Source organism: Melospiza melodia, chromosome 1 (assembly GCF_035770615.1).
Source record: "Melospiza melodia melodia isolate bMelMel2 chromosome 1, bMelMel2.pri, whole genome shotgun sequence".
NCBI lineage: Eukaryota > Metazoa > Chordata > Aves > Passeriformes > Passerellidae > Melospiza > Melospiza melodia.
The window spans coordinates 85,521,479-85,549,346 of NC_086194.1; the positions used below are offsets into that span (position 1 = coordinate 85,521,479).

Here is a 27,868-nt window from a genome sequence, read left to right on the forward strand (position 1 = left end):
CACAAGCTACACTGCCTTTAACAGCAGCAGAAACCTACGGCTGCTGAGGTGTGAAATCCAACACTTGCCCTCTGACTCAAACTTCAGCTCCACAAGTGTCAAGAGTGAAGCAGACATCCCAAAGGCACAAAAGCATCACGTAACTGCACTCTTCACCTACAATGAACCACTGAGGGTGGCATTCAAGGGAGAGACACAAGGTAATTTCTCAAGCTCAAAGCAGCAATGTTTCCTAGACAGGAATGGCTCTTCTTTTCCCCAGCACATCCAGGGAATTTATGTCCTCCCATTTTACCTGCTTCATTCATCCCCTTGACAAACATAAAGTAACTGTGCAAATTTGAAATTATGGTTCTGGTTTAGCACACGACAACTAGACAAAGACTACACTGACTTGGAATCTGGCTTCATACCTCTGCTCAATTCCACACAAATGCTGACTGGAGACATTTTAAGCCATGTTGTGCAAATACTGCTTCTACCTATGTTTTGAAAGAGGAAAACAAAACCCCAACAAATCCAGTAGTTTTTAGCTCCTTTCAAGGAGTTTACATTTTTCCCTGATGAAAATGAGTCAAATGATTTTAAGCTAATCAAGGCATCCATTTTAGTCATCTTTCCTCACTAGCTGTAAAGCAGGGTATATTTGCTTCAGTTCAGCTCTGCACTAACACATTTCACAATCAGTTCAACTCATGTGACAGGCTGGAATCTGGGCTGAGACCTCCAAAGTGCCTGGAACCACTCCTGCAGAGAGCCACTAATCCATCCTGTCTGGCATACAGCCATGCTGCTCAAAGTATTTTTTATATGCAACATATTTTATTCTTTTAAAAATACACATAGACTAAGACTGAAACAACAGAGAAAAAAGAACAAACCTGTTTTCTCAGACTGACAAGCTACACATTTGCTGTCTTCTGCCTTATTTTGTAGAAGGCACACTGAACAGTTCCAAGAGCCTTTTGGCTGTTTAAATTTGTCTCCAAACCCCAGAGTGACTGTTGTGCCAGTGCTGCTGGAGGTGGATGTCACTGTCACCGAGTTGTCTGTGACCACTGGCATTGTCAGAGCAGGCATCACTCCTGTCCCAGGCTTTGGTGTCTCACATGCTATACATTTTGTAGCTTCAGGTTTGTTCTGGACCAGACAGGTATCACAATCCCACGTGTTGGGTGCTGGTTTAAATTTGTCTTCAAAGCCCAGTGTCCCCACTGTGGGGACTGATGTCTTGGAGGAGACACACGGACTCACACTGACTGTCTGCTTCGTACTCTCAGCAGTGGACACTTTAGCAGCTTCACATGTTACACATTTGCCATCTGTGGTTTTGTTCTGCAGACACTGGTCATGTGTGTCAGACTGCCAAAACGAGGATGTTTGTTTAGAGGTGTCTTTAGCTGCAGAAAAACTACTTATTGCAGGCCTGGTATAGACCACTGTGCTCGTCACAGGCTGTGCCGATGAACAGGAGGGTGACTTCCCAGCCATAAAGCCTAGTTTAAAAAAAAAGAAAAAGGAGAGTTCTTACTAATGAAGCTGTACGGCATGGAAGTTACTTACAATAGCAGACAGCACAAATCTAAACCTAGTGCCAATGGTTACAACTAAATCTAAACCTAGTGCCAATGGTTACAACTATACATTCCAACTAACTGCAAGAGGAAGTCCATGGAAATCTTATCTAAAGGGATGAAATTTCATATGCTGAGCTGGGACACAACAGAACACTTATTTAAAGCTTGACTTAACTCTTCACTTCCAAGAAAGTTTTAAAGACACATCTCATTTCTATCTGCCACTAGACTGGTAGATACAAGGATAAACAAACACTACTGAAAGCTGATGATCTGTCACTGACTGGAAACAATCCAATTTCATTTTAAGACACCATGTCAAATCAAATCAAATTTCCAAAGCTATTTCTGCCATAGTAGATGACTCATTTATTTAGTAGCTGTACAGCAGTTGGTACTTGGAGCAGCAATCCACACAGTATTACCCTGCAAATACTGAGTAATAATTAAGCAATAAAAATTAAGACAAACACACAATTTTTTTCTACAATCTTGGTTCAAAATGCACTGGGCACAGGCTAACTCTTTATTTGAAGGTGCAAACTTTTCAGAAAACAAGAATCACCAATACGGAAACACTAATGAAAATGCTATAGCAACACATCTTAAATATCAGCACAGTTTAACTCAAAAGCTAAAATAAAGAGTTTCTCTTTTTATTATTATATTATTCTTGCATTGGCGTTGTTTTTTCATATTAGAGTTGGAATCTTTGAACAGTGTGGATTTAGAACCTGATTCTGTTAAACTGCTGAAGAAAACTAAAGCCCCTTCAACCACAGGTCTCTCCTTGAACAAAACACACAGTGTATTTTCTCTCACTTAACTCTTTGCAATATAAAAATAGGCACTGCCTTAAGCTGTACATAGATTTAGCAATAAGAAATCTTGCTGTAGCTTAGGGGAAAGATCAAGTTCAATTAAGTCCTTTTTCCTAAAACAAAAAACATCATCTACACACACTTTACTCATCTACACTTTTTACTCAACAGTTGAAAACAATCACAATGACTTGGAAACCAATTTTTTTGAAGTGAGACAGCCCACTGCTACTTAAAATTTACATCTGAACCCACAGTAACTGTCAACATTTTAGGTAGAAAGATACGCAACTTCTGAAACACCTTTAGGAATGAAATTGCTTTCACCATTCTTAATTTCTGGAGACAGTGAAGGTGAGAGAGGAATTTCCATTTACATAATTTTATTTATTTGAACAAAACACTGATTCTTTGACTAATTCTTTTTATACTTAAGTTTGAATTACAACCTAATATGTAACAGAGAAGCAACGCATCCGGTTTGGAGCTGCGGTTTTCCGCGGTTTTTTTTCATTCAGCAATGAAAGCCCCTTGTAACAGAAGGGGGCATGAAGCATAACAGATGTAGCATTTAAGTCTGTCTTTAGTGCTGACACTGCCTTAACTGTGACAAATTGTCTGGGGGTTTTTTTGGTTGCTGTTGTGCTGGGCTTTTTAAAAATCAATGCAGCTATATGCAAGTGTGTTCTCTGCAAAATATTTTTTAAAAGAGCTCATTATCTCACCAGGGCTTTTTAGAATGTCTAACACACTTCCTTGCTTTAAGAACTTAGCAGGTTTGCAGAGCCCATCATATTCTTCTTCTTCTTCCTTCTTATTGCTGGTGCTGTTTACAGTGGCACTACCTTTAAAAATAGAACAAAACCCACCTTTTACAAAGAAATCCACTTAGAATACATTCACATCTGCTAGAAACAACAATTTCCATGTTTCATTCTTCTTAAATAAGAATCTTCAAAATTTAACCTTATTTACAAGAGTTTATAGTTATAATCTGATTAAAAGCAGACCTGTCACTGAAAACACACTTTGACACTTTGCCTGGAATTTGTAACAAGCTTAGAAATGACAGCTTAACTATTTAACATACAAAAAGAAAAGAGAATTAGCACTCTGTTTCAAATGCTAAAATTTTTGTTACCTGGACTAAGGATGGATGTCACTGGTGTATCAGTGGATCTGGAAATCTCTGACGACTTTACAACCGGAACACTAAATGTAAACTTAATTTGCTATAAAAAAAGAGAGGGTTTTTTTAGATTTTAAGTTTAATCAAGTTTCACATACCAATAATAATCTGAAATCCAGTCTTCAAACTTTTGGTGGGTGCTGGGTAAAAAATTACAAATCAGAAATCTATACATTTGTTTGTCCCCTTACCAGGGCCAAATCTGCTTTATTGTTCCACAGTATTCTACTAAAGCCTTGAGAAAATGTTGGGATTTATTTACTTACAGACAAGGGAGGTAGCACTTCCACCTCAGTAGATTTCACAATTGGAGATGAAAATACAAATGTAGGACTGCCAACATTACTTGCTGGTTGTACCTGTATTTTCAAAGAAATTCAAGTTTGTATCTAAGAGAAAAGCGTGCCAGTAAAACAACAGCAGCCACCTGAATTCACTATCCAACAGATATTCTGCAGTGAAGTTGGGAAATCTGATGTTTGATATTTCTGATCCACAGCTAAGAGTTGTAAGAGAAAGCTTGCCAGTGAGTGTGTAAGATAGAAGAAGCCATATCAAAATATGTCATCCTCCCCACCCCCCAATCTGAATAAAACCCTGTTTAATCCAACAGGTTTTATTATAAACTCAGGTTGGTTAGCTTCATGAGCACCACAGAAAAAGTTAACATTCAGCAAGGAGGATGTATACCCACCCTGAAACAGTATTCACAGTATACAGCAAAGATTTACCTTGTTCATCACTGCTTTTGAAACAATGCTGGGTGATGAGGAGACAGCACTACTGACAGGGAAACTGAAGCTGAATGTCGGCAGCGATGCCGTACTGATGGGCAGGGGGACTTCAGGTAGCTCTTCTTGCTCCACCTCCTAGGTGCATATTTTCATTTTTGTTAATTTCTTTCTTTAAAGAAGCCGCCAAATCGAATTTTTCACTTTCTTTAGAAAAGTTTTAGATTTCAATCTTTCTTTAAAAAGTTGTAAATTTTAGTTTTTCTTTTTCCCAAGACCTACTACCATCCTACCCTGTCCCCCCATTAGTTTCTTAACCAAGTTAAATGTAGCAGAGAGATCTATAGACAAAGCAGGTTTTCCAAAGGAATCCTAACCTCCCACACGAGTCTGCCACATCATTTTTATGGCAGGCAAGTTTCTATGCAATACTACATCCACCACTTATACAGTAAGAGTACTGAAACTAAGCTCAAAATTGTTATCTGAGCAGAAGAGAGAGGGGTGCAGGTAAGATTGTTTTTGGTTTTGTCCTTTAGTTAATACAGATCTAGAAAAACATAACCATTCTAAGATTCTATTATTCCCGTATCTCTTTAATTAAGAGCACAACTCCATGGCAAGTGAGAAAGTGTTCCACTTGCAAAATTACGTAGGACAGCTGACAAAGTCTCTGAAGTCACCTGAACTTGGAAAAACATCATATTTTAAGAAGGATGTGTGTTCCTTGGAGTACCAAAACCCCCAAACCAATCCAAAGCACAGAAAGTCAAAAATGAAACAGTGATGAGCAACATAGAGGATCATACTCTGGTAAATCTAGTCAGTATCATGCATCAGGATGCAAATTTAAAATTCAGAAATCAGCCTACCTTAAAAACTTCTGCTCTTACCCTTGTCTTTTAAACCCTTTGATTACCAAGATTAGATTGGTTAGAGTTTAAATGGGAATAACCAATCTCTTCAGGGTTTGGACAGTAGTACCAATGTCTACTCAGAAGTGACTAAGCAGAGATGCACATTGCTACTACAGACATTTAATGTACCCCACAGATTATATATTTTAGAGATCTGATCTGAAGAGTCTATCACACCTTGATATTGAGACCATTTCTGTTACATTCTCCAGCATTTACTACTTCTTCATTGTGCATCAGCCAGAAGACCAAGTTAACCTCTTTAGATTTAAGATCTAGTAGTAAGCCACTTATGTAACGCTCAGGCAGAAAAATAATCCTTGAGATAATAATGACTATCATTGCATTAAATGGAGTTTCCTCACTAAAACAAGAGGAAAAAATCCTTCACAGTGAGTTTGAGCAAGTGCCAAAAATTGTGGATGATCACTAGTAAACCTGCAAAACACTGTCTTCTGCTTCAGGCTCTTGGCTCATACTTTCTACATGACCTACATAGTAAAAACCCAACAAAATAAAAAATCCTTTTTTTTTAAATACTTGGCACTTCATTCCTTTCTGAACACTCCACAAATCTCTACCAAATTTATTCATTCAACAACTAATAATAAACTTTATAGCATGAAGAATATCCAAGATAATACAATGGAAGATTTAAAAAATATAAAACCAAAGCTGCAGCACTTATACGGATAACTAAACTGGAGCCTGCTCTGAAACCCACAGCCAAATACCCACAAAACTGAAATGGCATTATTGTAAATGACTATGAGGCAATGAAGCTACTTATCTCAGTAATCACAGTGAGAACAATTAACCTGAGACACCCTTACCAGTTGCTGTTTTTGTCCGGGTCTTGATGCACAGTATCGCTCCCTTTCCCTTCTCATCTTGCCACAGGCACTATCCATCCTTCCTCCTGAAGACAGACCATTGGATGCAGGAGTATCGAGTCTGGAGTAGCTCAAATTGCTGGCACAGAATAAAAATACATAGGCTGAGGAAGGGGATTAAAAAGAAAGAAAAAACCCCCGAAATTTATCAAGTAATTGTTTCAAGCGATTATAGCCACTATTAATCCTAGAACTGTCGTGTGGTAATTAGAATCAGAAAAAACCATCCCACAAGTTCTTAAATGCTGGTAAATAGCTGGTGTTCTAAACAGCAAAAGATGAATAAGAGCAGCAGTGAGAATAACATACATAAAAAACAGTCACAACATCCGTAAATGAATGATGACTAAGCCAGAAGACCTGAAATAGAAGAACTGATTTAGATTGTTATTTTCTAATGTTTGCTTTTAATAGTCCAGACAGTGGAAATTTTGACTGCCAGTTCTCTGATTCTGTGATGAGCATGTATCTCTGAAGGAACATAAAAGAATAACTAAAAATATACGGGCAGGGGGCGGGCGTGCGTGTGCACACAGGAAATGCTGCCAGCAGCTCTTATGGAATTGAGAGGCTTAAACTTGTGTGGCAAGGAAATATGACAGAAGCTTCATAAGCAGCTCTGGCTTTCCTGAGGCCATCAGCAGAAGCAACAGAGGTGTTTGGGTGTGCCAACATTCCAGAAGTCTATTTAGACATGAATACAGATCCCTTTGTAAGGCATACAAAGGCATTTCACTGTTCATTACAAAAGCCTAGATCTAAACCAGAAGCACTCCCTAATCCAAGTGGGAAGGGGAAACAAAAAATCAAAACCCTCAAAACAAACAAATGTGCACCTCCCCCCCAAAAAACAACAAACCAAACCAAACCAAACCAAAGCCACATCCCAAAACAGAAGTGAACTAAGGAATAATAACAATAAAAAGCAGCATGGCATTATGATGAAGTATCCCTGAAAAAATTACCATATCAAGCTTATCCTGCAGCCAGTCAGCCAGTCATTACAAAAGTACATTGGATGATACTGGAAGATACCAGGTCAAGTGTCCAGAGGACTGAGGAAAAGAATTGGTCTAAATCTCTCAGATAGTAGCAAACATCTGCTCAGCACTGCAACCACTGAGAGGAAACCAGATCCTGAAGGCCATATGCTCAAACTTTTCCCTAATCCAAAGTGACAATCAATTTGAATTATGAAATAAAATCTCATGTCAAAATAAATCTTTATTCAGACAATTATAGCATGTCTATGATAGTCCATATTCCTCTTTTCTGTTAACACTTGTCAGCTACTAAGGGGCAAAGACAGTTCTGTCTTCAAGCAAGTCAGTTCAATCTACAATTCTGACACTGGTTTAAAATCTAAACAGCCTTTGTTAGGCTGAACAGAGATGTACCAAAGTACTGCAGGTTAGTTGCATGAAGAGACTCTGGCCCTTACTAGTTTGTATTCCTACTCCATAATATGACAATCAATAGAGACAGGCTTCACAAAAGAGTTAAAATAAAAAGGACCATCTAGTCTTAAGTCAAAAGTAGAAACACAGCAGTAAAACTTGTGAAAAAATGAAAAACAGTATCAGTTTCCTGGATCTCCCTTCTACATGGAGAAAGGAACTGCTCCAAAGAAAGCTCAGAACAGTTTGAATACCCATGATTAAAACCTAACACCTGTTAGCACCTCTGCCAAAACCAAAGATGGTTCCTGTAAAGTCAAACTATTAGACTGTAAAACAGAGGATTGGCTTTGGGGTTTTTTGCAAGCCAAAGAATGCCCAAGGCAATGTAAGAATTGCTTGGAAGATGAACAGAGCCAACACATTAACAGATTCCTTAATAATGCTATTTGAAAGGTTGAAATCCTCAAAAAAAGGTTATCTTGTGAGCACACAGTGCCTTAATTCACCCAAAAGATTAGTTCCCCAGAAGGGAGAACATCAATACTATCTCATGTTATTCTATGCCAAGCAAGCAGCATAATGCAAGACAATCTCCTCATGAAGAAATACAATTATTAACTCTCCCCCCTTTTTTTTCCACAGACAAGCTGGCATTTGTCTTCAGATGACTCTAAAGGGCTTCTGTTTTTCAGGAAAACTCACAGAGCAGACAAGTGCCTTTGTCATGTAATGAATATTAAAAAACAATCTTCCTCTAGCTTCTTGTATAAATAAATAACCAAATAAACAAATAAATAAATAAGTAAATAACAAAAACAGACAAAACCCCAAACAAACAAAAACACCGCCATTAAAAACCCTAAAAATTGAATTTACTCCTGATCTGTAAGACATTTCACATTATAAAAAATTTTTCAGAAATTCCTGAGTGACAAAGCCTTCAGACTCCAAGTAATTATTTAATTAGCTTACACTAACAGCTTCTCCACTAATGAAAACCGAATTGCACAAGTAGTTAAACTCTCTCATAATACAATTTTTTCACTTTTTCTATTCCCTTTTACTGAGAACTGTTCCTGCTCCTCCAAAAGAAGGCAAGTGTGCAGACTGTACTGACAAAGCAAGGGGGCTTTCTTCTTTCAAGTGTTTTAAATTAATAGATTTGTCATACCTTTCAGATGATTTTACAGGCTTTTCTGCAGGAAAACTCTCCTCCATCATGTCCTGCAAAAAAAGTTTTATTTATTTCAAGATTTATCTGAATATATTTATAAACAAAACACAAAGAGAAGACACCAAACACACATTTTGTACTGTTTTGGTTATTTTATTTATTTCACTAAATATAGTTCATCTGTTTAAGCTTGTTCCCTAACTACCCCGACTATTCACCTCATCTCCAGCCCATGTATTTAATACCTGGCCATTTTTACATTCAGAGTGATACCAAAACCATGGATGATTTTTTTTCTGAAAGGGATTCCAGTATTGTTTTAAGGAAAGTCTATCAAGGACTCCATCAATACCAAAGTGATCAGAATGGGCAATTAAAAAAGCAATCTGAATTGGCAATTGCAAGAAATCTCACTTGGAGCCCACAGTTCACCTGAAACATTTTATACACAACATCAGGACCTTCCATCAGCTTTCTGAACAGCACCATTTGTAAAGGAAATCTGTGTTTCTGTATTTTAATTTTCTTTCACTGCAAAAACCCTGGCCCAACAGCAGACCAGCACATTCTGAAAATAAGCACCAGCCTCTTAGTATGCCAAAGATACAATTACATTCATAAAACCTCTCAGTATCTCTTTCACAATGCTTCCCTCTGTCTTTTCTTAACGCTTACCTCAAGAATACTATTGGTGCTCTGGCAAAAAAGAGCACTTTAGTAGACTGGTTAGACACATTCCAATTTTGCAAGAAGCAGGCAAATTAGGACATGAAAATTTGCTTACTTGATGGTCTGTATCTACCCTTTGGTGAATTTTTCTGGAATTAGTAGCTGATTTCAGAGATGGTTTAAAATACGTGATCCGACTCCCTGTCAGGGAGATTGGCTTTGGTGTCACAAGTTTCTGGACAGGAGGATGTTGCGAATCCACCTTTGAAAGGGAAGCAGCAATCAATTTATCCTTGCACCCACCTGACTTACCACAGCATTGACTGATGATAAAAGTTACAGAACTGCAAACCTCCCACCAGTCTCAGCACCCAGTGAAAACTATGTGGAAGTGTTGAAGATATTTAGCTTGCAGAAGGAAGTCACCAGAAAATCAGTTATAAAATCCAAAAAGCTACAAGAATAGTCAAAGTCTGACTGAATCCTGTGTCAAACTTGGGCAGTTACTTCATGACAAAATAAACAATATTCATAAAAGCAAAATAACTCATGTTACAATAATATGCTCCCATCCTTTCCACTCCTCTGCCCTCACTGTGATTGTTTCACTGACTAAATCCATTAATTTAGTATTGAAATTCTTAAGTAAAGTTAAACCACGTTCTGGGTTTCTCCTTTTCCTACATTTTCTTCCTTTGAAGTTACACTTTAAAAAAATTTGTGAAATATTTTTAAAGAAGTCTCATTAATGCATGCTCCAATGTTTTAGATTTGCATTTGATGCTTTTAAAAGTACTGGTCTGATTTTTCTTGCCAAAGCTTTTTTACACACAAAGGCTAATTACTAAACAGAAAGTACTATACATTCTGCAAAACTGAATAGAGAAAGGAGGAAGACCCCAAAAAGGCCCCATGATATATCAAATAATCTGTAGCCTTGGTGATAAGAAGAGTGAGACTCTGGATGTACCTACTATTTAAATTAGTATCAACAGATGGTTGTGCCCCAACCCAGGCGCAGAACCACATGACCTTCCATGGGCCCAATTCTTCTAGAGCTTGTCCTGGTCCTTCGGGATGGCATCCCTCAGATGTGTCAACTGCACCGCTCAGTTTGGCGTCACTTGCAAACCTGCTGAGGGTGCACTCAGTCCCAAGGTCTCAATGATGATGATCTGGCATTTGGATTTGTTACATTTCATCCCACTGATGAATGCCCAATGCTCCACTCTACCTCTCTGCAAGGACTCCTGTCCCCCAAGAGAGTCAGCAGCACCTCCCTGTCTGATACCATCAGCAAACCTGCTAAGGGGGCATTCAATTCCTGCCTCCAGATCACTGAGAGGTATTTGCACAGCACTGGCCCTGGAACTGATCCTGAGGAACACCCCTGGTGACTGCTCACCAGCCAGATGTAGCAAAATTCACTGCAATCTTTTGCATCCTGCTGTTCAACCAGCTTGTCCCAGAGCTGGAAAACTTGCCCAGAGGGATGCAAGAGAGACAGAACCAAAAGTCTCACAAAAATCCAGGAAACTACCTCTGCCACCTTATCTTCACATGCCAGGCAGATGACATTATTGCAAAAGGGTATCAAACTAATGAAACAGGCATGCACAACAAGAAAAAAAAGTAACACAGTTACATGTTCAATACATTAAGAATTTTTCTGTCTAGTGTAGATCCTCAAAATAAGAAAAATACCACAAAAAAAAAACCACCTGTAAAACTTCTGCCTGAGTGTCCAAGTGTCCTGTCAACCATTTGTTTGCCTTTGCAGGAAAACGCACAACCCTCTTCTGGGCACATACAATCCTGTCCTCTCTCTTCATCAAGGGCTACCCTTTCCCCCTGCCAAATTTTATCAATTCTAGCATTATGAGCTAGACAATTTCTCTATTTTTACCCAGTGACAGCTGTATGCAACACTCACTTTCTGACCAATGCCAGGGTTTATGCTGCAATTTTGGTAGATCTTTTTAAATGCCTCATCACAGGTGTGGTTCTGCATTTTAATGCAGAATCTGTTTCAATTTTGTTTGCAATTACTGGGACAATATTTAAGAGGAGGTAAAAAACTTACATGCTCTACTTTTCAACATTCTTTCAATTCATCATATGGCCAAAGACAGTACAGAAATTCTGAGATGTTTAAAAACTCCTAAGTGACTGTAGAACTAATTATACTTCTAACCAAGTCAACGACATAGAAACTTTTAAAAACATTCTGTCCACTTCCATATTAAAACAGCAGATTGAAAGTCTGCATTAAAGAAACACCATTTTTGTTCCTTTGGTTGCCAGACCTAAAAGTGACCTTTTGTGGTTTCATAATTTAATAAATATAATTTTTTAACAAACATTTTTAAAACAAAACCAAGGAAATCATGATTTACCACAGAAACAATTCTGTGCTTCTTACAAATAGGAATTTAGGAGCATAAATTTACAGAAGTAACAAAATTTAACAACTGTTCAATTTTCTCCTTGCCTTGAGCAATAATGAAAAAGGGATTTATTTTTTGCTTAAAATAAACATGGAAATTTGCACAAGATCTGAAGAATCAATCAATATTTTTGTATTTCTTGTTATTTCTGCAAGAGAAAGCTTTCCTGAAACAGGAATGTTATAATGCAACTTAACTCCAAGTTGCAGGCCAGGATAAAACCACTTTGTGTGTTCTACAGACATTGTTCTTGATTTATCAGCACACCACCACAAAAAGATAAGAAGTGAGTAATCTTCACAGTCCTTCATCCAGTGTGGATTGAAAAGACGTTTTTAGAATTTTCCACACAGCCAAGGCAGCTATAACTCACACTGAATTCATGTGTGTGCTGTCATTGAGGTTTGTGACATTTCTTTTAAGAGCTGTAAAGCAGGAAAAGTTACCTATCACAGATTAACATGTTACTGGTTCTTACCTGGTTTTGTCTGGATTGGAAGCTAGTCATATTCAGCACACTCCTGTCCACAGGCTAACAGGGGAAAAAAGAGCCAAAATTAGAGGATGTTTTTTTCCCTACAAGAGGGTCCCATCCAACAAAAACATGGGGGAGTTTCTGATCAACTTACACTTGACAGAGGACTAGAAACAGGAGATGGAATCCTTTTAGCATCCTGTTGAAAAAACAGGTACAATAAATTAAAATGGACATGACATCAAGTAACATCTTCTTCCTATATTGGCACATTCGCTGTGTTCTTCAAACACGTGGCATAAAACGTTAAAAGGAGCACCCCTTACCGCCAAAGGGCTTGACATCTTCTCCAATGTCTGCAAGATGCGCCGTGCTGTGGAACTTGTCACACCGTAGGACTGCACGCTTGCTTGTTTAGCTTTCATTTGTCTTTTTATTGGTGGCTGAAAAATTAGCATTGCCAATGTTACAATGGTGGATTCTGAGTTACACACGTGTGGATTTCATGCCCTATGGCTACACTGGTGATACAACCAATACTCTCATAATGACAGAGAAAAATGCACTCGCTGAGCATTCTAGGCATGAAGAAGAAAAATACACTCCACTGACTCTACAGAAGTTTAAGTGGGGCCCTGCATATCTTGCACGTAGGATAAAGCAACAAAAGAAATCCTTAAACATAAAAGTTCGCAGAATGAAGTTGTTAGGCTCGTGGGGTCTCTGAAGCAATGATTAGGAAAACAGAAATGAAGTAAAGGCTTGTGCTGTAGAAAGTACTTCCAGTAACAAAACAGATCTTGGAGTTTCATGATGGCATAAGCATGGCATCTTAAGCCAGAGTATACAATCATCATCATGAATTTCTAGTTCTACTTCTCTCATTTCCTCCCTTCACCCAAGACTGCAGACCTTTTCACTCTGTTTAGAAAGATAAAGATCTGATTTGAGCTGTAACAGATCTAAAATAATACACTGAAAAAGTCAATGTCGTACCACATGACTGAAATAATTTTAAAAAAACCTCAGTGTGACCATTTTTTAAATAAACTATGTTACACCTCTTATGTAACCACATCATGCTTCCCACACAACTACATGAAGACAGGAAGGAGATCACACAACACATAAAACATGCAAGTGTGACTCGCTGTACGCAGCAACAAAACAAGCTTGTGTCTCCTTTAGAAGCCTAATATTTGCTTCTTTTCAACATAAGCCAGAATTTTTGTAAAAAATAAAAATAGCGACCAAAGAGGACTTCTAGCTTACAGAAATTTTAAATGTTCTCAAGTCTGACTCAACACCAAGTCAGGAAAACCCACGAGGTTCAAGATTTCCCTGAATCAGGAAACTGAGTCCCCTTGTTCCATGGTAGAAACAGACTGCCAAAATTTATCTTCAGCTCCTTACAGTTCCTTTTGACTTTTCAGTTTTTTAACAAAGGGCATTTTCATTTAAACAAATTAGAACCAAATGAGATTTTACTGACTTGTTTTTAGTCAACTCTAGCGACTGAGAGCAGTCAGGATTTTTAATTTGCTGGTTGATTTTAGACCACAAGGAACACGTGGGGACAAGCAGCTCCTCTCATGAGCCATCTGATGACAGTAAAAATAGAGAGCATCTTTTTGTTTATGGTGATATGTAGCATGTAGGACTGCATGCCTCCCTCTCAGTAACAGAACTGCAAAGGATGAGCAAATTTGCCTTTTGAATACTCCTCTATTAAAAAATGCAGAATATGTTCATAGTTTGAGTGCTTGTGTAAGATCTACAGGCAAGTATAAGGAGGTAACTTTTGCTGCTATTAATGAAGTTTTTAAAGTTATGCCATCATTGTAATTATTTACATGTTATTTTACCATAATACATCAGAGGCAGACCATGGCAGAACATGGAAATTTCTGGAATACATAACAGAGGAAACCCCTAATACAAGAAAGTGCCCAGGAACTAAGATGCTACTGCCATTCTCTGCTTTATGATAAGCATTTCTACATAAAGTGTTACACAAGAATTGAAACAAAAACTGTAGGCTGAGTGGGCAAGATAGGAACTGTGGCCGCATTTTTCAAGTTAAGTTCCCAGCTCAGAGCTTTTTTGGCCAAGCTCCCCCTTCTGTATTTCAGTTACGTTTTCCCTCCCACTGCACTACTGCTCTCATACCTGGTAAGCAGAAATCTGCACTTTTGTCTGTCTTGCTGCTGCAGCTGCACCACCATAAGAGGTCTTTCCTGGGTAAAATGGAGAATCCCCGAGCTGTCTTGTCTTAAAGACAGAAGTGTTTCCAAGTGACTACAGAAAGGTATTATGGTAACTGGTTAGTAAAATGGCTACACATTCAACTTGACTAAAACTAATACTGTGCAATACTTACAGGAGAGGGAGATCCAAAAGCAGACAAATTGAATGCAGGCTTTTTAGAGCTAGATGCAGGATGTTGTGAGAGGGAATGAGATCTTTCAGCCTCTGGGGACCAGAGCAGTGGTGCCGAAGTATTTTTTGAAACTGTGATATCTGCCAAAATGACAAATGCCATATGTAAATGCCTTGTGTACATTGAGAAATTTAGTATTAAACATCACACAAACTTCAGAGTTCTCTACAAAAACATCTCACAAAATGAAAAGGTCCCTCAACACTGATTTCTCTGGCACTCTAACCTTCAAAGCTCTTCAAACAGATGAATTTCACATATGGTATGAAACCCAAGTACCAACTCTGAACCTAAAATCTGTTCATAGAACTGTGAATACATGACCTTTCCGTATTTTCAATACTGATCCAATACCAATCCTTCAAAAGCATTCACAAGTTAACAGCACTTTTCCAATATAACACAATTTTATTTTTTTTCTTTCATTATAAAATAAAGGAACTGCATAAACACTGGTGCATCTCTAATGATACAAAGCTTTTCCTATATTGGTAGAGGGTTGGAAACCAGCATAGGACAGAACTGACCAAGTCTTAAACCTGAAAAATTACCCAAAGGCTGAATTAACACCGTTAACCACCTATTTTCTGTATGTCCTATGGACACGTGCCAGAAAGTTCTAGCAAACTCAGGTTATATTGCTACGCCCTGGCAACACCTACTCTGAATTGTCAAACTATGATCTCAAGAGATCTGGCTGAGCACACCTCCATCCCCATTTATAGGGGGAACTAGAATAATTTGCAAACTTGCTGTTTTGCCCTTTTTTAGTGAGACACCTAGGTCACATTCTACATAAATACAATGTCTTGAGGGTTTTCTTACTTAAAAATGGTGTAGATTCTAATGAGTTTGGAAAAAAAAAAAAAAAGTAGTATTGACAAATTATGCCCTCTACCAAAAACAGCCAAAAAAAAAGGCCCAAACTTGTTCAATCAGAATAGTTGTTTTATTGACTCTCGGTGAAAAAAAATTCGAGAATATCTTGTGTTTTTATTTTTCAACCGTATTTACTCAAATTTAGCCAGCTGAGAGATATTCTGAGTCAATCTTCCTTCTAGGCAAGCAACCCAGCTATCAAGCTACAGAAAGTCATCTTCATCTTCTATTATTCCCTTTCAAGATTTACAGATAAGCAAGCTAAAATTGCGTTCATCAACACTGAATCTTTACAATATAACAGACTCATAAATGTAGTCCAAGCGTGGTTATATTTAAAAGGTGACAAGATTATATACTTTTAAAATACTAAAAATTAAATTTAACATCTAGAGCTGACATTCTCCTGCTTTATTTCCTAAGGCAATGTGGAATATTAAAGAATACAAAGTACTTCATTTTATCAACCAAACCAAAGAGAGAACATAGAAGTTACCTTTATCAGATGCTCTAGAGGAGAAGCCACTGGTTGTTGAGATGTTATCATCATCATGCTGAGAGGTAGAATCTTTTATTTCCTTTACGAGGGACAGCCCAGGACTGCCGATGCCAAGCGTGGAAGATGTGGAGGGCTGACAGAGCGGGACTGTGGAATCCAACACGGCGCAGTTCAAATGGCTCCGGTGAAGGGAGGGCCTTGTCAACACATCCGAGAAGTTCAGTGCAGACCTGCTCGTGGATGGTTCTAAACAAGAACAGCCAGACAATCAGCTTCCCTACAGACAAGCTCACAGAAGCCAAAACCTGTTTTCTATCAACAGCCATGCTTATTGCCAAGTTCTATGCACAAAAATAGAGAAGCCGAATTTAACTTCCTCACCCAGATAGGGTTTCATCTGTCTGATTACAACAGCAACACTGCTTGCAATACTAAGCATTAATGTGGCATTAACAAGTACTTAAGGATGGGATTTTTCTGAATTTCATCAAACCTTAAGCACTTGACCCTGCACTCAAGTGCTTAAACTGTGTCTTTCACTAAATCAAACATCTATAAATTCCTTCTCCTCCAGCTAATGTTTACAATAAGCTTTCCAAAATTTGAGATTACATGACAAAAACTGCAGAGTTGTTCATAACTTATCTTTTTTCTTGTAAAAAATAGGGTGTCAGTCTGAATATGTAACATAAAAATACGTATCTGCAAAGACTTTCAGGGGTTTATTTGTTCTGGTGTCATCATCCTCCCTTCCAAATTCTACCATATCAGGTCATGCTACAGGCAATTTATGTCCTATCCATTAGTTTTCGAGATTTTGGCACAAAGGACAAAGTAAGCAACACGGCCTCCGTTGTAAGACAGGCATTTTTTCCTCATTAAAAGGGTCTGTAAACACTGCCAGTGTCCTGCAAGAGGTGGTCTCACAGCTCCAGCTTGCCACATGAGCAGAATAGCAATTAATGGCCATCCTGCCTGATATCTATATGCCCTCCCACAGTCCCTCCCACAATTTCTGGGTATGAACATAATTTTGAGATACTATCCTGACATTTCTGCTGAAGCTTAAACTAGCTACTTTAATCTTCAGAAGAACTGCACTGCTAGTAATTGATTCTTCAAAGCACTGGTAGATTTTTAAAACTGTCTTGTTTGAGATGAAAGAAAGCATTATCAGACCAAAGGCTGGCCAAGCAAAGGAACATAGGCTCTTGCACACTGGTACCTCAGAGCCAAAGAAACAGGCTTTCTAAAATAAAACCACCAGTAACAATAAAAAAAATTATTATTAACTATAGCTAGAAAAATTAACTACAACATCCACAAACTGCAACACAAGCTACTGAAGGTTCTAGCAGGTCCCATCTGCTCCTGATTTCTTGGAGCTAGAAAGTATGCTGTGCAGCTGTTCTCACTGAAAGGTCCTTTCACACAATTCTTCAGGAAAGCCAACACATGTTACTCATTCATGAAAACCTTCTCTATTCCTTTATACAAACTTATGCTCAAGCTACAGCTACACAGAGAGCTGTAAAGCTCCTTATTTACAATTAGATAACATTGGTGAGAAAGGTATTTCCTCATTACTTTTCATTCTGCCAACAACAAGCAGCTGACTGTCCACGCAGATGGTTATGTACATGTGCTCAGACAAAATTTCTCACCTAATTAAAAACTGAGTTCCCAAAACTGCTAATTTAAGAGAAACTCAAATGAGAGCATATGCAAATTCATGGAGTACTACAGAAACAGTGAGAGGCACAGATATAAAGCACAGCTTATTTTTAACATGATAAAAGAGTAGTAAACTTCTTTACCAAGGATCCAAATAGTTTCCAAAGACCCCAAGCTAGCAACGCCACACCATGTTACAAAATATTTCAAAAATAATAATGTCATTAGCAAAGTTCCCCAGATCTCCACTAAACTAACAAAGGAATTTAATAAATTGATTGAAGAAGCTCAAAGGAAAAGAAAAAAAAATATCAGGACACATGAAGGAATTCTCCTCTGGCATTCTAGGATCTGGTCTTTTGTTTTGAGGAGAACAAAACAGATTAATGTTTCTACTACCTTAAGCAATTAGATAAACTCTCATCCCAGATCCTTTAAAAAGAAAATGTAACCCAACACACTTGCAAATGAATGCTAGCAGTATTTTACACTTGGCAACTTGACTATCTGAAGTTAACTAATGACTTTCAAGGGCTCTAAGTGAACTTCCAGTATGTTTAAACTTTGAAGCTAAGGCAGTTCTAAAAACTGAGTTACTGAGGTTTATTCCTTTGTTTTTCCTATATGTGGGGTTATTTTGGGTTGGGGTGTTCAGCAGGTTGGTCATTTTGGTTTGGATGTTGCAGGGTTTTTTGTTGTTGGCTTTTTTTCTGTCCAAACGCTCCTTCCAGCCTCCCCTAGAAATGTAGATTCAAAACCAAAAATCTGTGAATAAATACAGATGGTCAGAATACTAAATGATATTGCACATACCTTCTAAATTAATTCTTGCTGATTCAGGCGTGACTCTCCCATCAATTACCATGGCATCTTCATTTGCATAATCATGGTGATAGTTTACTGGATTCTCTTCCTCGTTTGCAGATTCATTCATGTCTACACATTTATCTTCCCTTTTATTGAAATACTTCTGCAACCATCCTGGTACAATGTTTTTCACTGACTCGGTCACTCTGCTAAGGAGCCCCAGCTTGAAAGAAAAATATATGAGCACAGTCAGCAGCATGATCTGGGATGCAACCTTGCACAGACCTCAAAGACAGACATTAGATAGCAATATTCAGATGAGTAAGATAAGAAGGTGGTGGATCCTTCATAAAGAATTCCTATACTTCTGGAACATGCATGACAAAAATGCACTTAACATTGATTTACTACTAACCCATTAGTTTCTGCACTTCCCAGTGACCTTGGCAAAACTTCCACATTCTGAAACTACAGCTGAAGTTCACCAAAGGCTTGTCGAGTCACAAGGTCATAAAGAAATTAAATTTCTACATAACTCCTGATGTACACACGTTTTGAGGACACCTTCACTTGAAAAACTATCAAACCCAGAAGCTCAGCAATTATCTACAGCAATAGTGATGAACAGTAATAGCTACTAAAATCAGTGAACTTAAATATTTCTTTTTCTAATGCTGAACTGCAGGAACAATGCTCACCAAAAACCCCACTATTCTGCTCTGAATAGCGAAGGGATCCTGAAAGGATCTCCGAAGAAACAGCTACAGTTGAACAACGGACTCCTCACTACAGGACTGTTGAACAGACTCCACTTGATCAATTTTCATTTTGTATCTACAAACCTTAATATTTGGCAGTTACTGAATACATAAAAGCCATTTCCATGTTGACATTTACCAATTATTTGTAATGCTTACATTCTAGTAATTATTTAACATTTTGTTTTAGGCAGTCACTTGTTCCCCATCATATCCTCAAAATTTCAACATGCCTTCTTGTCAAATCTCAACCCTGTGCAGCAGAGTGCTTGCAGCATGGAGCTGCCCCTCTTACACTGACTGCAGCCACAGAACCTGCTGCTAACCTCCACAAGCTTAAGAAAGCACCAAAACTACCTCCACAAATTCAACACTCTAGAAACTGAAAAGCAACAAGAGCGTAAAAAAGATTTTTGTTGAACTTCACAGCCAGTTGCTAACATATGCATCAAGGTACTTGGTTATTTTTCTGGCAACAAAAATTTCTAAAACTTATTATTCATGCGTAGAAAATGGAGAATATTCTTTGAACATGTAGTAGTTAGTCTAGTAAACAACTCTGAAACAAGAACCCTGTTGTATTCAACTTTCTTTAAAAATTCAGCACACATGAAAGAAAAAGTGCATATCTGTCATTCACATATTTCATACACAGTAACACAAACACCAACTTACAGGACAGCCTTGAATCTGGAGTTAGGAAGGGGGCTGGCAAAGAAGAGAAAAGCAAGGTAGAAAACAAAAGTCTATTCACAGAAAGAAAGTCATCTTAATTTACAATTTGACATGTTTCATAGTGATCTGTAATTTAATCTTTTACTTGCACAAAGGCAGAATAACTAGCCTGGGACAGCTTAAAGTAGATAGAATGCAGCATAATAAATGCATCTATCACGATTACCACACTAAGACACACACTAATACGCTGTGCTTAGGGTGTTGCTGCTACTCTACATAAATACTAAGCCCCAAAACCAGAGCTCAAAAGCAGTTCAGTGCCTGGCACCAGCAAAGAGGCAGCCTGTACTCTGTTCCCAGCCCCTCATTTTCACCTTTACTTGTGACACACTGTCCCCCTTTAGGGGAGTGAGTATTTTGCTGCTAGGAATAAAAGCATATCAGGAACTCAGAGGAGTCAAAATGTGCCAAAATAAGCAAATGGTCAGGACACAAACTGCATCCAAGGCAATTGCTCTTTCCAAAAAGCTAGGCATTACTATATTCAGTATTGCTAGAGAATCTCTCCATTAAAGAGTAAGACATTACTGGACATAAAACAGGTGCCAGTACGATTCTCTTGCTGAGGAAATCCTCCCAGGACTGAAAGCTACCTGAGACTCAAAATGGAAGAAGCCACAGGCATCCAGAAGAGTAAACACCCAACCATTAGTAATCCTAATGAGTAACTGGAGAATGCAGTCAGACTAGTAATTAACTAAGATGACGTTTTACCATCCATATCTGACACCAGACTGGTTTGACCCTTTCATGCAAATGGCAGCCTTGCCATTCTCCACACAATCAGCATTCCAAGCTGGGTAACACAGGGTAACTTCCCAAACGTGCCCCTGAGCTGGAACTCAGCACAGCAGTACTGCACCAAGTACTAATGGCCTGCTCCATCCAGCTTAGGCACAGTGGTAGACAAGGAGCATAGTTTTATACTCCAGAATAATTCTGGCTTAGTGACAAAGCAGGAGAAAGCAAAGTACATGTAAAGGCATCTACATTTTCTGTCAGCAAAATATGTTAAAGGCACTGTGAAAGAACTATGCAGGCATCACCAATGAGCCATCATCAAAAACAGATTCCACTAAAAAAACACCTCCCCCCTAAAAGTATTCCACATTCCCCAGGTATGCCTATTCAAATACACACAGATGACACACCAAAAAAAAAAACAAAAAAACACCAGAATACCTTCCATCATCTCTTATCTGCCCATGAGAGCTAAAAGCCAATCAATAAAGCTTTGTGGTTGGATTCCTGATCAAGTCAGGCAGTCAAGGTAACACTGATAAACTACACATTTGAACATGCACAGTGCTTATTCCTGCCAGAACAATTCAGCAAAATGTCATGCCTTACTGTCTTTAAAGGTGGCATTTTAATCTTACCCTAACTTGCAGTTTTCTTATACTTCCACTTCAGTACATGCATTTGAACACCCTTTCCCTCTCTCAGCACATGCAAACAAGCCAACCCTGTCAGCAGCAGAGCACTCCCCCTCTACTACTGTGTCACCAGCTCTGCACTTTGTTCATCCCATCTCCTCAGAGAGGAATCATTAATCCTTCTAGAAAGCTGACAAGGATAGTACACATCTCATTGATGCCAACAGATCTTCAGATATGAAGTACAAGAGACACAGCAATAGACAACTCTAACAGGCTTATTCTCCAGCCAACTGCTCAGATCCCGATCTTCTCGTGCCACAAATATGAACCAGCCTCTTCCAGAACACCTTCATTTAGTATAGCTACTCTGAACATGCACAAAAGCTGTTCTAGTTCCCAGTCTCAGGTTGGGAGCAGAGGACGTGGCACTGGCACTCAGTCTAATGTTCATAACTTCTCATTTCTACAGGCCACACAGGTACCAAACTTAATATCATGGAAGGGCAGAAGACTCACAGGGGCAGTCCCAACTGTGTGACTGCTGTGTTTTACTCAGTGAAAATGTTTTACTCCTTAACTGACTGATTTCAGAGGTTTGAACTGCTGTCAGTATCAACTGCTATCACCTTAAATACACTCATCCCAAAAAACATCAGCAGGAAAGCTGAACAAAATGAAAATCCACCAGAAAGACCCAGTAGCTTATGAATAGGTATTTACAACAGTTTTTCAATATCTGTGCATCATCTCAAGTGTCTGCAGCTCTGCTAGGTCTATCTAAGCCTATGTATACAAACATCATAGCAACAGTAACTACAGTAACAGCTACTCCAAGGCATATTAGCTTGACATCATGGAATCACTGAACTATTAAGGCTGGAAAAGACCTCTTAGATCATTGTGTCCAACTGTGACCCAAGAGTCCAAAGCCTCCTTGTTTGGGCACAAACACTCATTACTGAGTTTCAAGCCCTGCTCCTTAGGTCCCAAGACCTGTCTGAACAGCCCAGAGCATTATTTTGAAGGCTCCACGTCTGATTTGGAAGGCCCAAAGCCTCACTTGTAGAATTCAAAGTCTTTATAAAGTACAAAGGCACATCTCCAGGCCCAAACCCTAGCTTCCAAAGCCTCCTATTTAGGGTTCAGCCTTTATCTAATGGGCTCAAAGCCTTCCTCTAAAACCCCATTTCTAGGGAGCAGAGCCTCAGTTCAAGGTATTGAAGCATCATTTGAGATCCAAGAAAATCCAACTGCAGCAGTCAAACCCTCCTACTCACCTCCAAAAGCCTATTTCTAGGGGCCAAAGCCCTGCGCTGGAGACTCAAATCCTTCCTTGGAGGGCCCAAAGCCCTCTTCTCATAAGGTCATGGAATCATTAAGGTTGGAAAACACCTTTAGGATCATCAAGTCCAACTGCTAACTCAGCACTACCACCATGTTCGCCATTTAACCACATCCTCAAGTGCCAGCTCCAAATGCCCTTCTCTGGACAGGCTCTAGCCCCTCAGTGTGCTCCTCACAGAGAGTGGCCCAAATCTGAACACAGGATTCCAGGTGTGGCCTCACCAGTGCTCAGTACAGGGGGACAATCACTGCCCTGCTCCTGCTGGCCACACTTGCTGATAGAGGCCAGGATGCCACTGGCCTTCCTGGCCAGCTGTGCACAGCTGGCTGCTGTTCGGACACTGCTGACCAGCACCACCAGGTCCTTCTCCACCATGCAGCTTTCCAGCCACCTTTACCCCAGCCAGCAGGGGGTTGCTGTGACCCAAATTCAGGACTTGGCACTTCATCTTACTGAACCTCATACAACTGGCCTCAGCCCACCTACCCAGCCTTCCCAGATCCCTGTCTGGAACTTTCCTGTCCTCCAGCTGATCAACACTCCTGCCCAACTTGGTGTGATCTGCAAACTGGCTTGGGGTGCAATCGATCCCCTCGTCCAGGTCATTGATGAAGGTGTTAAAGAGGACTTGCCCCAATACTGAGCCCTGGCAAACACCACTTGTGCCTGGTCACCAGCTGGATGTAACCCCATTCACCACCACGCTCTGGGCCTGGCCATCCACACAGCTTTTTATTCAGCAAAGATCACACCCATTCACACCATGGGAAGCCAGGAGAATGCCATGGGAAATGGTGTCAAAGGCTTTACAATAAATTCTAGGCAGATGACATCCAACATCCACCAAGTGGGTGACTACCACAGGAGATCAGATTGGTCAAGCAGGATCTGCCTTCATAAATCCACGCTGGCTGCAACACTAAGCAAAAGATGCAGACAGAAATATCAGTTACCAAACAGGTATCATAATTTACTACTTTAAAAGACCACTTCTTCAAAGGATTTACACAAAGAACGAAAGAAAAATAAGTAGTTTGTGGCCACAGTTTGAATTCCAAACTTAAAAGCAGGCAATACCTGGCCAAAAATATATTTCTTGGCCAAAAATATTTACAGCATAGGACAGTTGTTCCAGCTTGTAAGGGTCTTTCACATAGCACAGGGTGAGGAAAGTACTGGCAGAAGCACTCAGTAGTGACACATTACTCAAAAACATCCATTCTGCAACTGAGTTGATTTCAGTCCAGAAGGTTCAAGTATGAAAAAAAAAATGTATAAAAATTATATAATAGTCATACACTTACAGAAATTTGTCAGAGATGCAAAATACACAACTGGATAAAAGAGCTGATTTTCACTACACTGTACACACACCTCTGTAAAGCATCAAATTCTTGCCTCTCAGAGACTTCCTTGCTTCCAATTCCAAAGTTAAAGCTATCAGAACATATGAATCAGTAAGTCCTCAAAAAGAAAGTCATCAGTGAAGTTCACTGAGACAGAGCAGATCAATCTAACCAATTCCAAACACCAAAAAGGAATTTTCTTTCCCTCCACCCCCCACAGTTAACTCATGCCAGCTCTGGCATATAGCAGGCTACTCTCCATACTAGCTGAATTTATTAATCTGGCTAAAAGTACATGTTTCTCTGCTGGGCCCATGAGTTAAACAGGCTCAGTGCACCAGAACTGGCCTGAGAGAAAGCACAATCAGGCAGCCAGAACCAGAGGAACATGAAATAAAACTTCTCTTTTCTTTCAATCGTTATGTGTCCATATTGTCATTAAAGACACTATCCCATTCTCCTCTTCACCTCACCCTTCCCTTGTGCTGCCACTAGCACATACAAGCAACCAAATGATGAACTGTAGCAAGGCTCTATTAAATAGATCCAACCAAAAATCTGTCTATAGACCATGATGGTGAGGGACTACCCCTCAGGGGCATCAGGCTGCTGGTGCAGCTTACCATGTGCCTGCACTGATGTTCATGCAACAGCAGGAACAGAAATGGAAACGTGACATGATTGTCTCTCGTAGCATCAGACTTAGACTGGATCAGACTAACTCTGCTTCTCCTATTCAGGGAGTGGCTTCAGTTTGGATGTAGGACAGCAGAGTTTGATATTTCATTTAGAAAAAAGACAATAAAACTTATGACTTAATATGAACAATATGTTTCAGGAATGTTATTAATTATGTAACATTTGAAAAACAACAATTTTATTTAAGGCAAGTGGACTAGTTCAGATTTATTCCTGAAAGTCCTGAAGAAAGGATTATATTACCAGATGCGTGTGTATTTCTTTCTTATTGCTTAAGTGAGCCCTATTTTCCTTAGTCTAGTTAGCTTTAAAATAAAGGTTCCAGGGAAATTCAGGTATTTTCTGGCATTGTATGCACATCTGTATATATTATTATCACTTAAAACTGAGAGCAAAACACCAGTATGTGCTCTGAGAGATAAATCAGTGCCTAACACACTAGGTTAAATCCTTGTGACGCTGAATGGTTTTTATCTGAAGTTTTGTCCACACCTTCAGCTGACACAGTGACAACATTACAAAACACACCACAAAGTCCAAGGTACCTTTCTCTCTTCCTTTTAAGAAGCACTACACAGGCACTAGTTAACGCTCAGCAGCAATCAGCAATGGGTGCTGTAGAGTACATTGAGTATTACACTTTGAGATGGAAATCTATCAGCAGCAAAACCAAAACATTTAAGATTCATGACACTATTTTCCCTTACAACTTTAAAAGCAGTTTTAAAGTTCTTTCTTTCCCAATTTAAGAAGGAATTCCAAGTAGTTAGTACTTTTTAATTGAGGACTGCTCATCCCAGCTGCTACAGTGTGTCCCCAGGTAAATTTCATAAGCAATATCTAGAATTATATTAATTGAAATGCTGCTCAGAATTTCTTTCCTATAAGGAAACCACATAGTCTAAACTTACTACTTTTATTTCTGACATAACCACAAGGACAAGTTTAAATCTAGAATGATCAGAAGTACATATCCCATGGCAACAGATGGTCTTTACAAGTTCATTAACACAAGTTATCAGATTTTGCAAAATATAACATACATTTTATATTTAGGATTTAAATACATTATTTGCACATAAAATTGTTTATCTTATTTACAGGTACTCTATACACATTAAGATGCAATTCATTACATATTTCAACATCACCAAACATAACTGGTAATGGCAAAGTCTTCTTCTTTCTTGCATTTATAGCCAAGGAGTTCATGCATACAAAGGCTATCAATGCATGATACCCCACACTACAAATTTGCTACCTGTCACAATGCACAAAGAACTAAACATTTTCAAAGTTATTTTGCCTGAAAGCACTCACAAACAAAACATGGTACCATCACACTATGGCACATAGTGGTGAGGACACACTATGTATTTAAACCCAAAAACGGGCAGCCCAAATTCTGCAGCAACGCCTGAAGCAACAGTTAAAAGCCATCTGAGATCCACTCTGCAGCTTGCCAATGTCCATCTCTATGTCCAGTGCTTCCTACTGAGGATAAAGTTTGAAGGTTTGAAGCATATTTCACAAAACTAAGCTACAAAATCTCACTCCTGACATTTTGGAGAACACAGTCATCAAAACAGAAGACTGGAATTAAGTTTTTCAAGATAAACCAGTATTAGCAAAAACCAGCAAAATATTCACATGCTCCCTCTGAAGTATCTTTTCTGTCCATGCTGATCTGCAAACTGAGCTGATAATAGCACATACCAGCCATTTTGCAAAATCTACAGCCAATCCTGTTGCACCCTCAATACGTTATCTAATTCACAAATTTTAACAGGTAAATTAAAATCAGGTAACTACATCATGGCATTTAGTTATTTGCTGTGATAATTTGGTACTTCAGCAAAACTCAAAGCCTTCCTACCTTTTAAGTTTCATCCACAGACATTGTGCACCATACAAAAGTTACGCCTCACAATTCATCTAACCAGCATAACCTGCAATTACTTTAAACTGGACACACCTAACCCTGGTGCACACAGTTCCTAACAAGATTCTAAAACGTTTGGTGAATTAAGAATTGCTTAAGAGAAACGGAAGCAACGACCTTTGGACACAGTTGCTTTAGCTGGAGCAGTGAGGGGTACTGCTACATTCTTTGACATTTTAAGGTAATATTCTGAAAGTGTAAAGCCCAGGTAGCCTCAACTCTGCTGCAGGGCAGTAATATTCTGTTGTGAGAGGAGCAGTGTCTTTCTGGCTGTATTTTTTCATCGCACTGCAACTGACACAACCAAGAGCACCTCACTTTAAACATAGAACCCGTATCTTCAGACACTTCTCTTACCAGCAACATGAAAAATTGCCATGGCATGTAGAGATTATTTTTTTAGTGACTCAAGGTCACTAAAAAATCATCTACAAATATGTATATATTCTACAACTCTGCAAAGAAAGTTTAGTAACAAATACTGAGGGCTGACATTAGAACACATGCACTGATATAGATAAATTTAATACGTATCTGGTTGCACCACAGCAATTCCCGAACACAGCTAGATTTAAATCAGTTTAAGCCTTGTTTTTATCTGTTTTGCTTAGGATAATTTTAATTACAAGTGCACCTGTATTACAGTCTCACCGATTTTATATCTCATTACTATAAATATTTCAGTGCCTCACTGTAATTCAGCCTCAAAGAAAATGACAACTGAACAGTTTAGCTCTTTGCTTGGTTTACTTCAGTCTTGGAAGTCACCAGGCCCTGAGCTCTAATAGGGGAAAGAGTTTTGTGACATATCTGCTTCAAAAATATTTGATTCAAAATACAATCACAACTAAAAGCAAAGTCAGCCAGCTCCCCAAGACACTGTCACACAACTTTTTCCAAGAGCAAAACCATCAAGAAGACCTTAAATAGCCTCAGCAAAGAGAAGGAAAGTTTTCTAGTGCCTCATGTATTCACAAATTGTGTATGTGCTATTCACAGGTGTAGGACTCAATGCATGCTGGTGTATCTGTGTTAGCCCAAGCATTTCATCCCAGCAAATGGGAATGCA

At 38.9% G+C, this 27,868-nt stretch overlaps 1 protein-coding gene across 2 annotated transcripts in view; it reads right to left on the bottom strand.

The window, feature by feature from the left end:
• NUP153 (nucleoporin 153) overlaps positions 1-27,868 on the bottom strand; it is a 43,744-nt gene that overhangs the window by 8,663 nt on the left and 7,213 nt on the right. Inside the window, exons 2-16 of one of the 2 annotated variants that reach the window (XM_063160430.1) lie at positions 18,599-18,815; positions 16,109-16,357; positions 14,674-14,813; positions 14,463-14,591; positions 12,620-12,736; positions 12,448-12,492; positions 12,297-12,350; positions 9,487-9,633; positions 8,700-8,752; positions 6,069-6,207; positions 4,319-4,456; positions 3,854-3,946; positions 3,540-3,630; positions 3,124-3,243; positions 882-1,496 (exon numbers count right to left, since the gene is read on the bottom strand). In XM_063160430.1, the coding sequence (XP_063016500.1) occupies positions 882-1,496; positions 3,124-3,243; positions 3,540-3,630; positions 3,854-3,946; positions 4,319-4,456; positions 6,069-6,207; positions 8,700-8,752; positions 9,487-9,633; positions 12,297-12,350; positions 12,448-12,492; positions 12,620-12,736; positions 14,463-14,591; positions 14,674-14,813; positions 16,109-16,357; positions 18,599-18,815 (2,347 nt within the window). The remainder of the gene's footprint in view (positions 1-881; positions 1,497-3,123; positions 3,244-3,539; positions 3,631-3,853; positions 3,947-4,318; positions 4,457-6,068; positions 6,208-8,699; positions 8,753-9,486; positions 9,634-12,296; positions 12,351-12,447; positions 12,493-12,619; positions 12,737-14,462; positions 14,592-14,673; positions 14,814-16,108; positions 16,358-18,598; positions 18,816-27,868) is intronic. The other variant, XM_063160440.1, reaches the window with a different exon arrangement.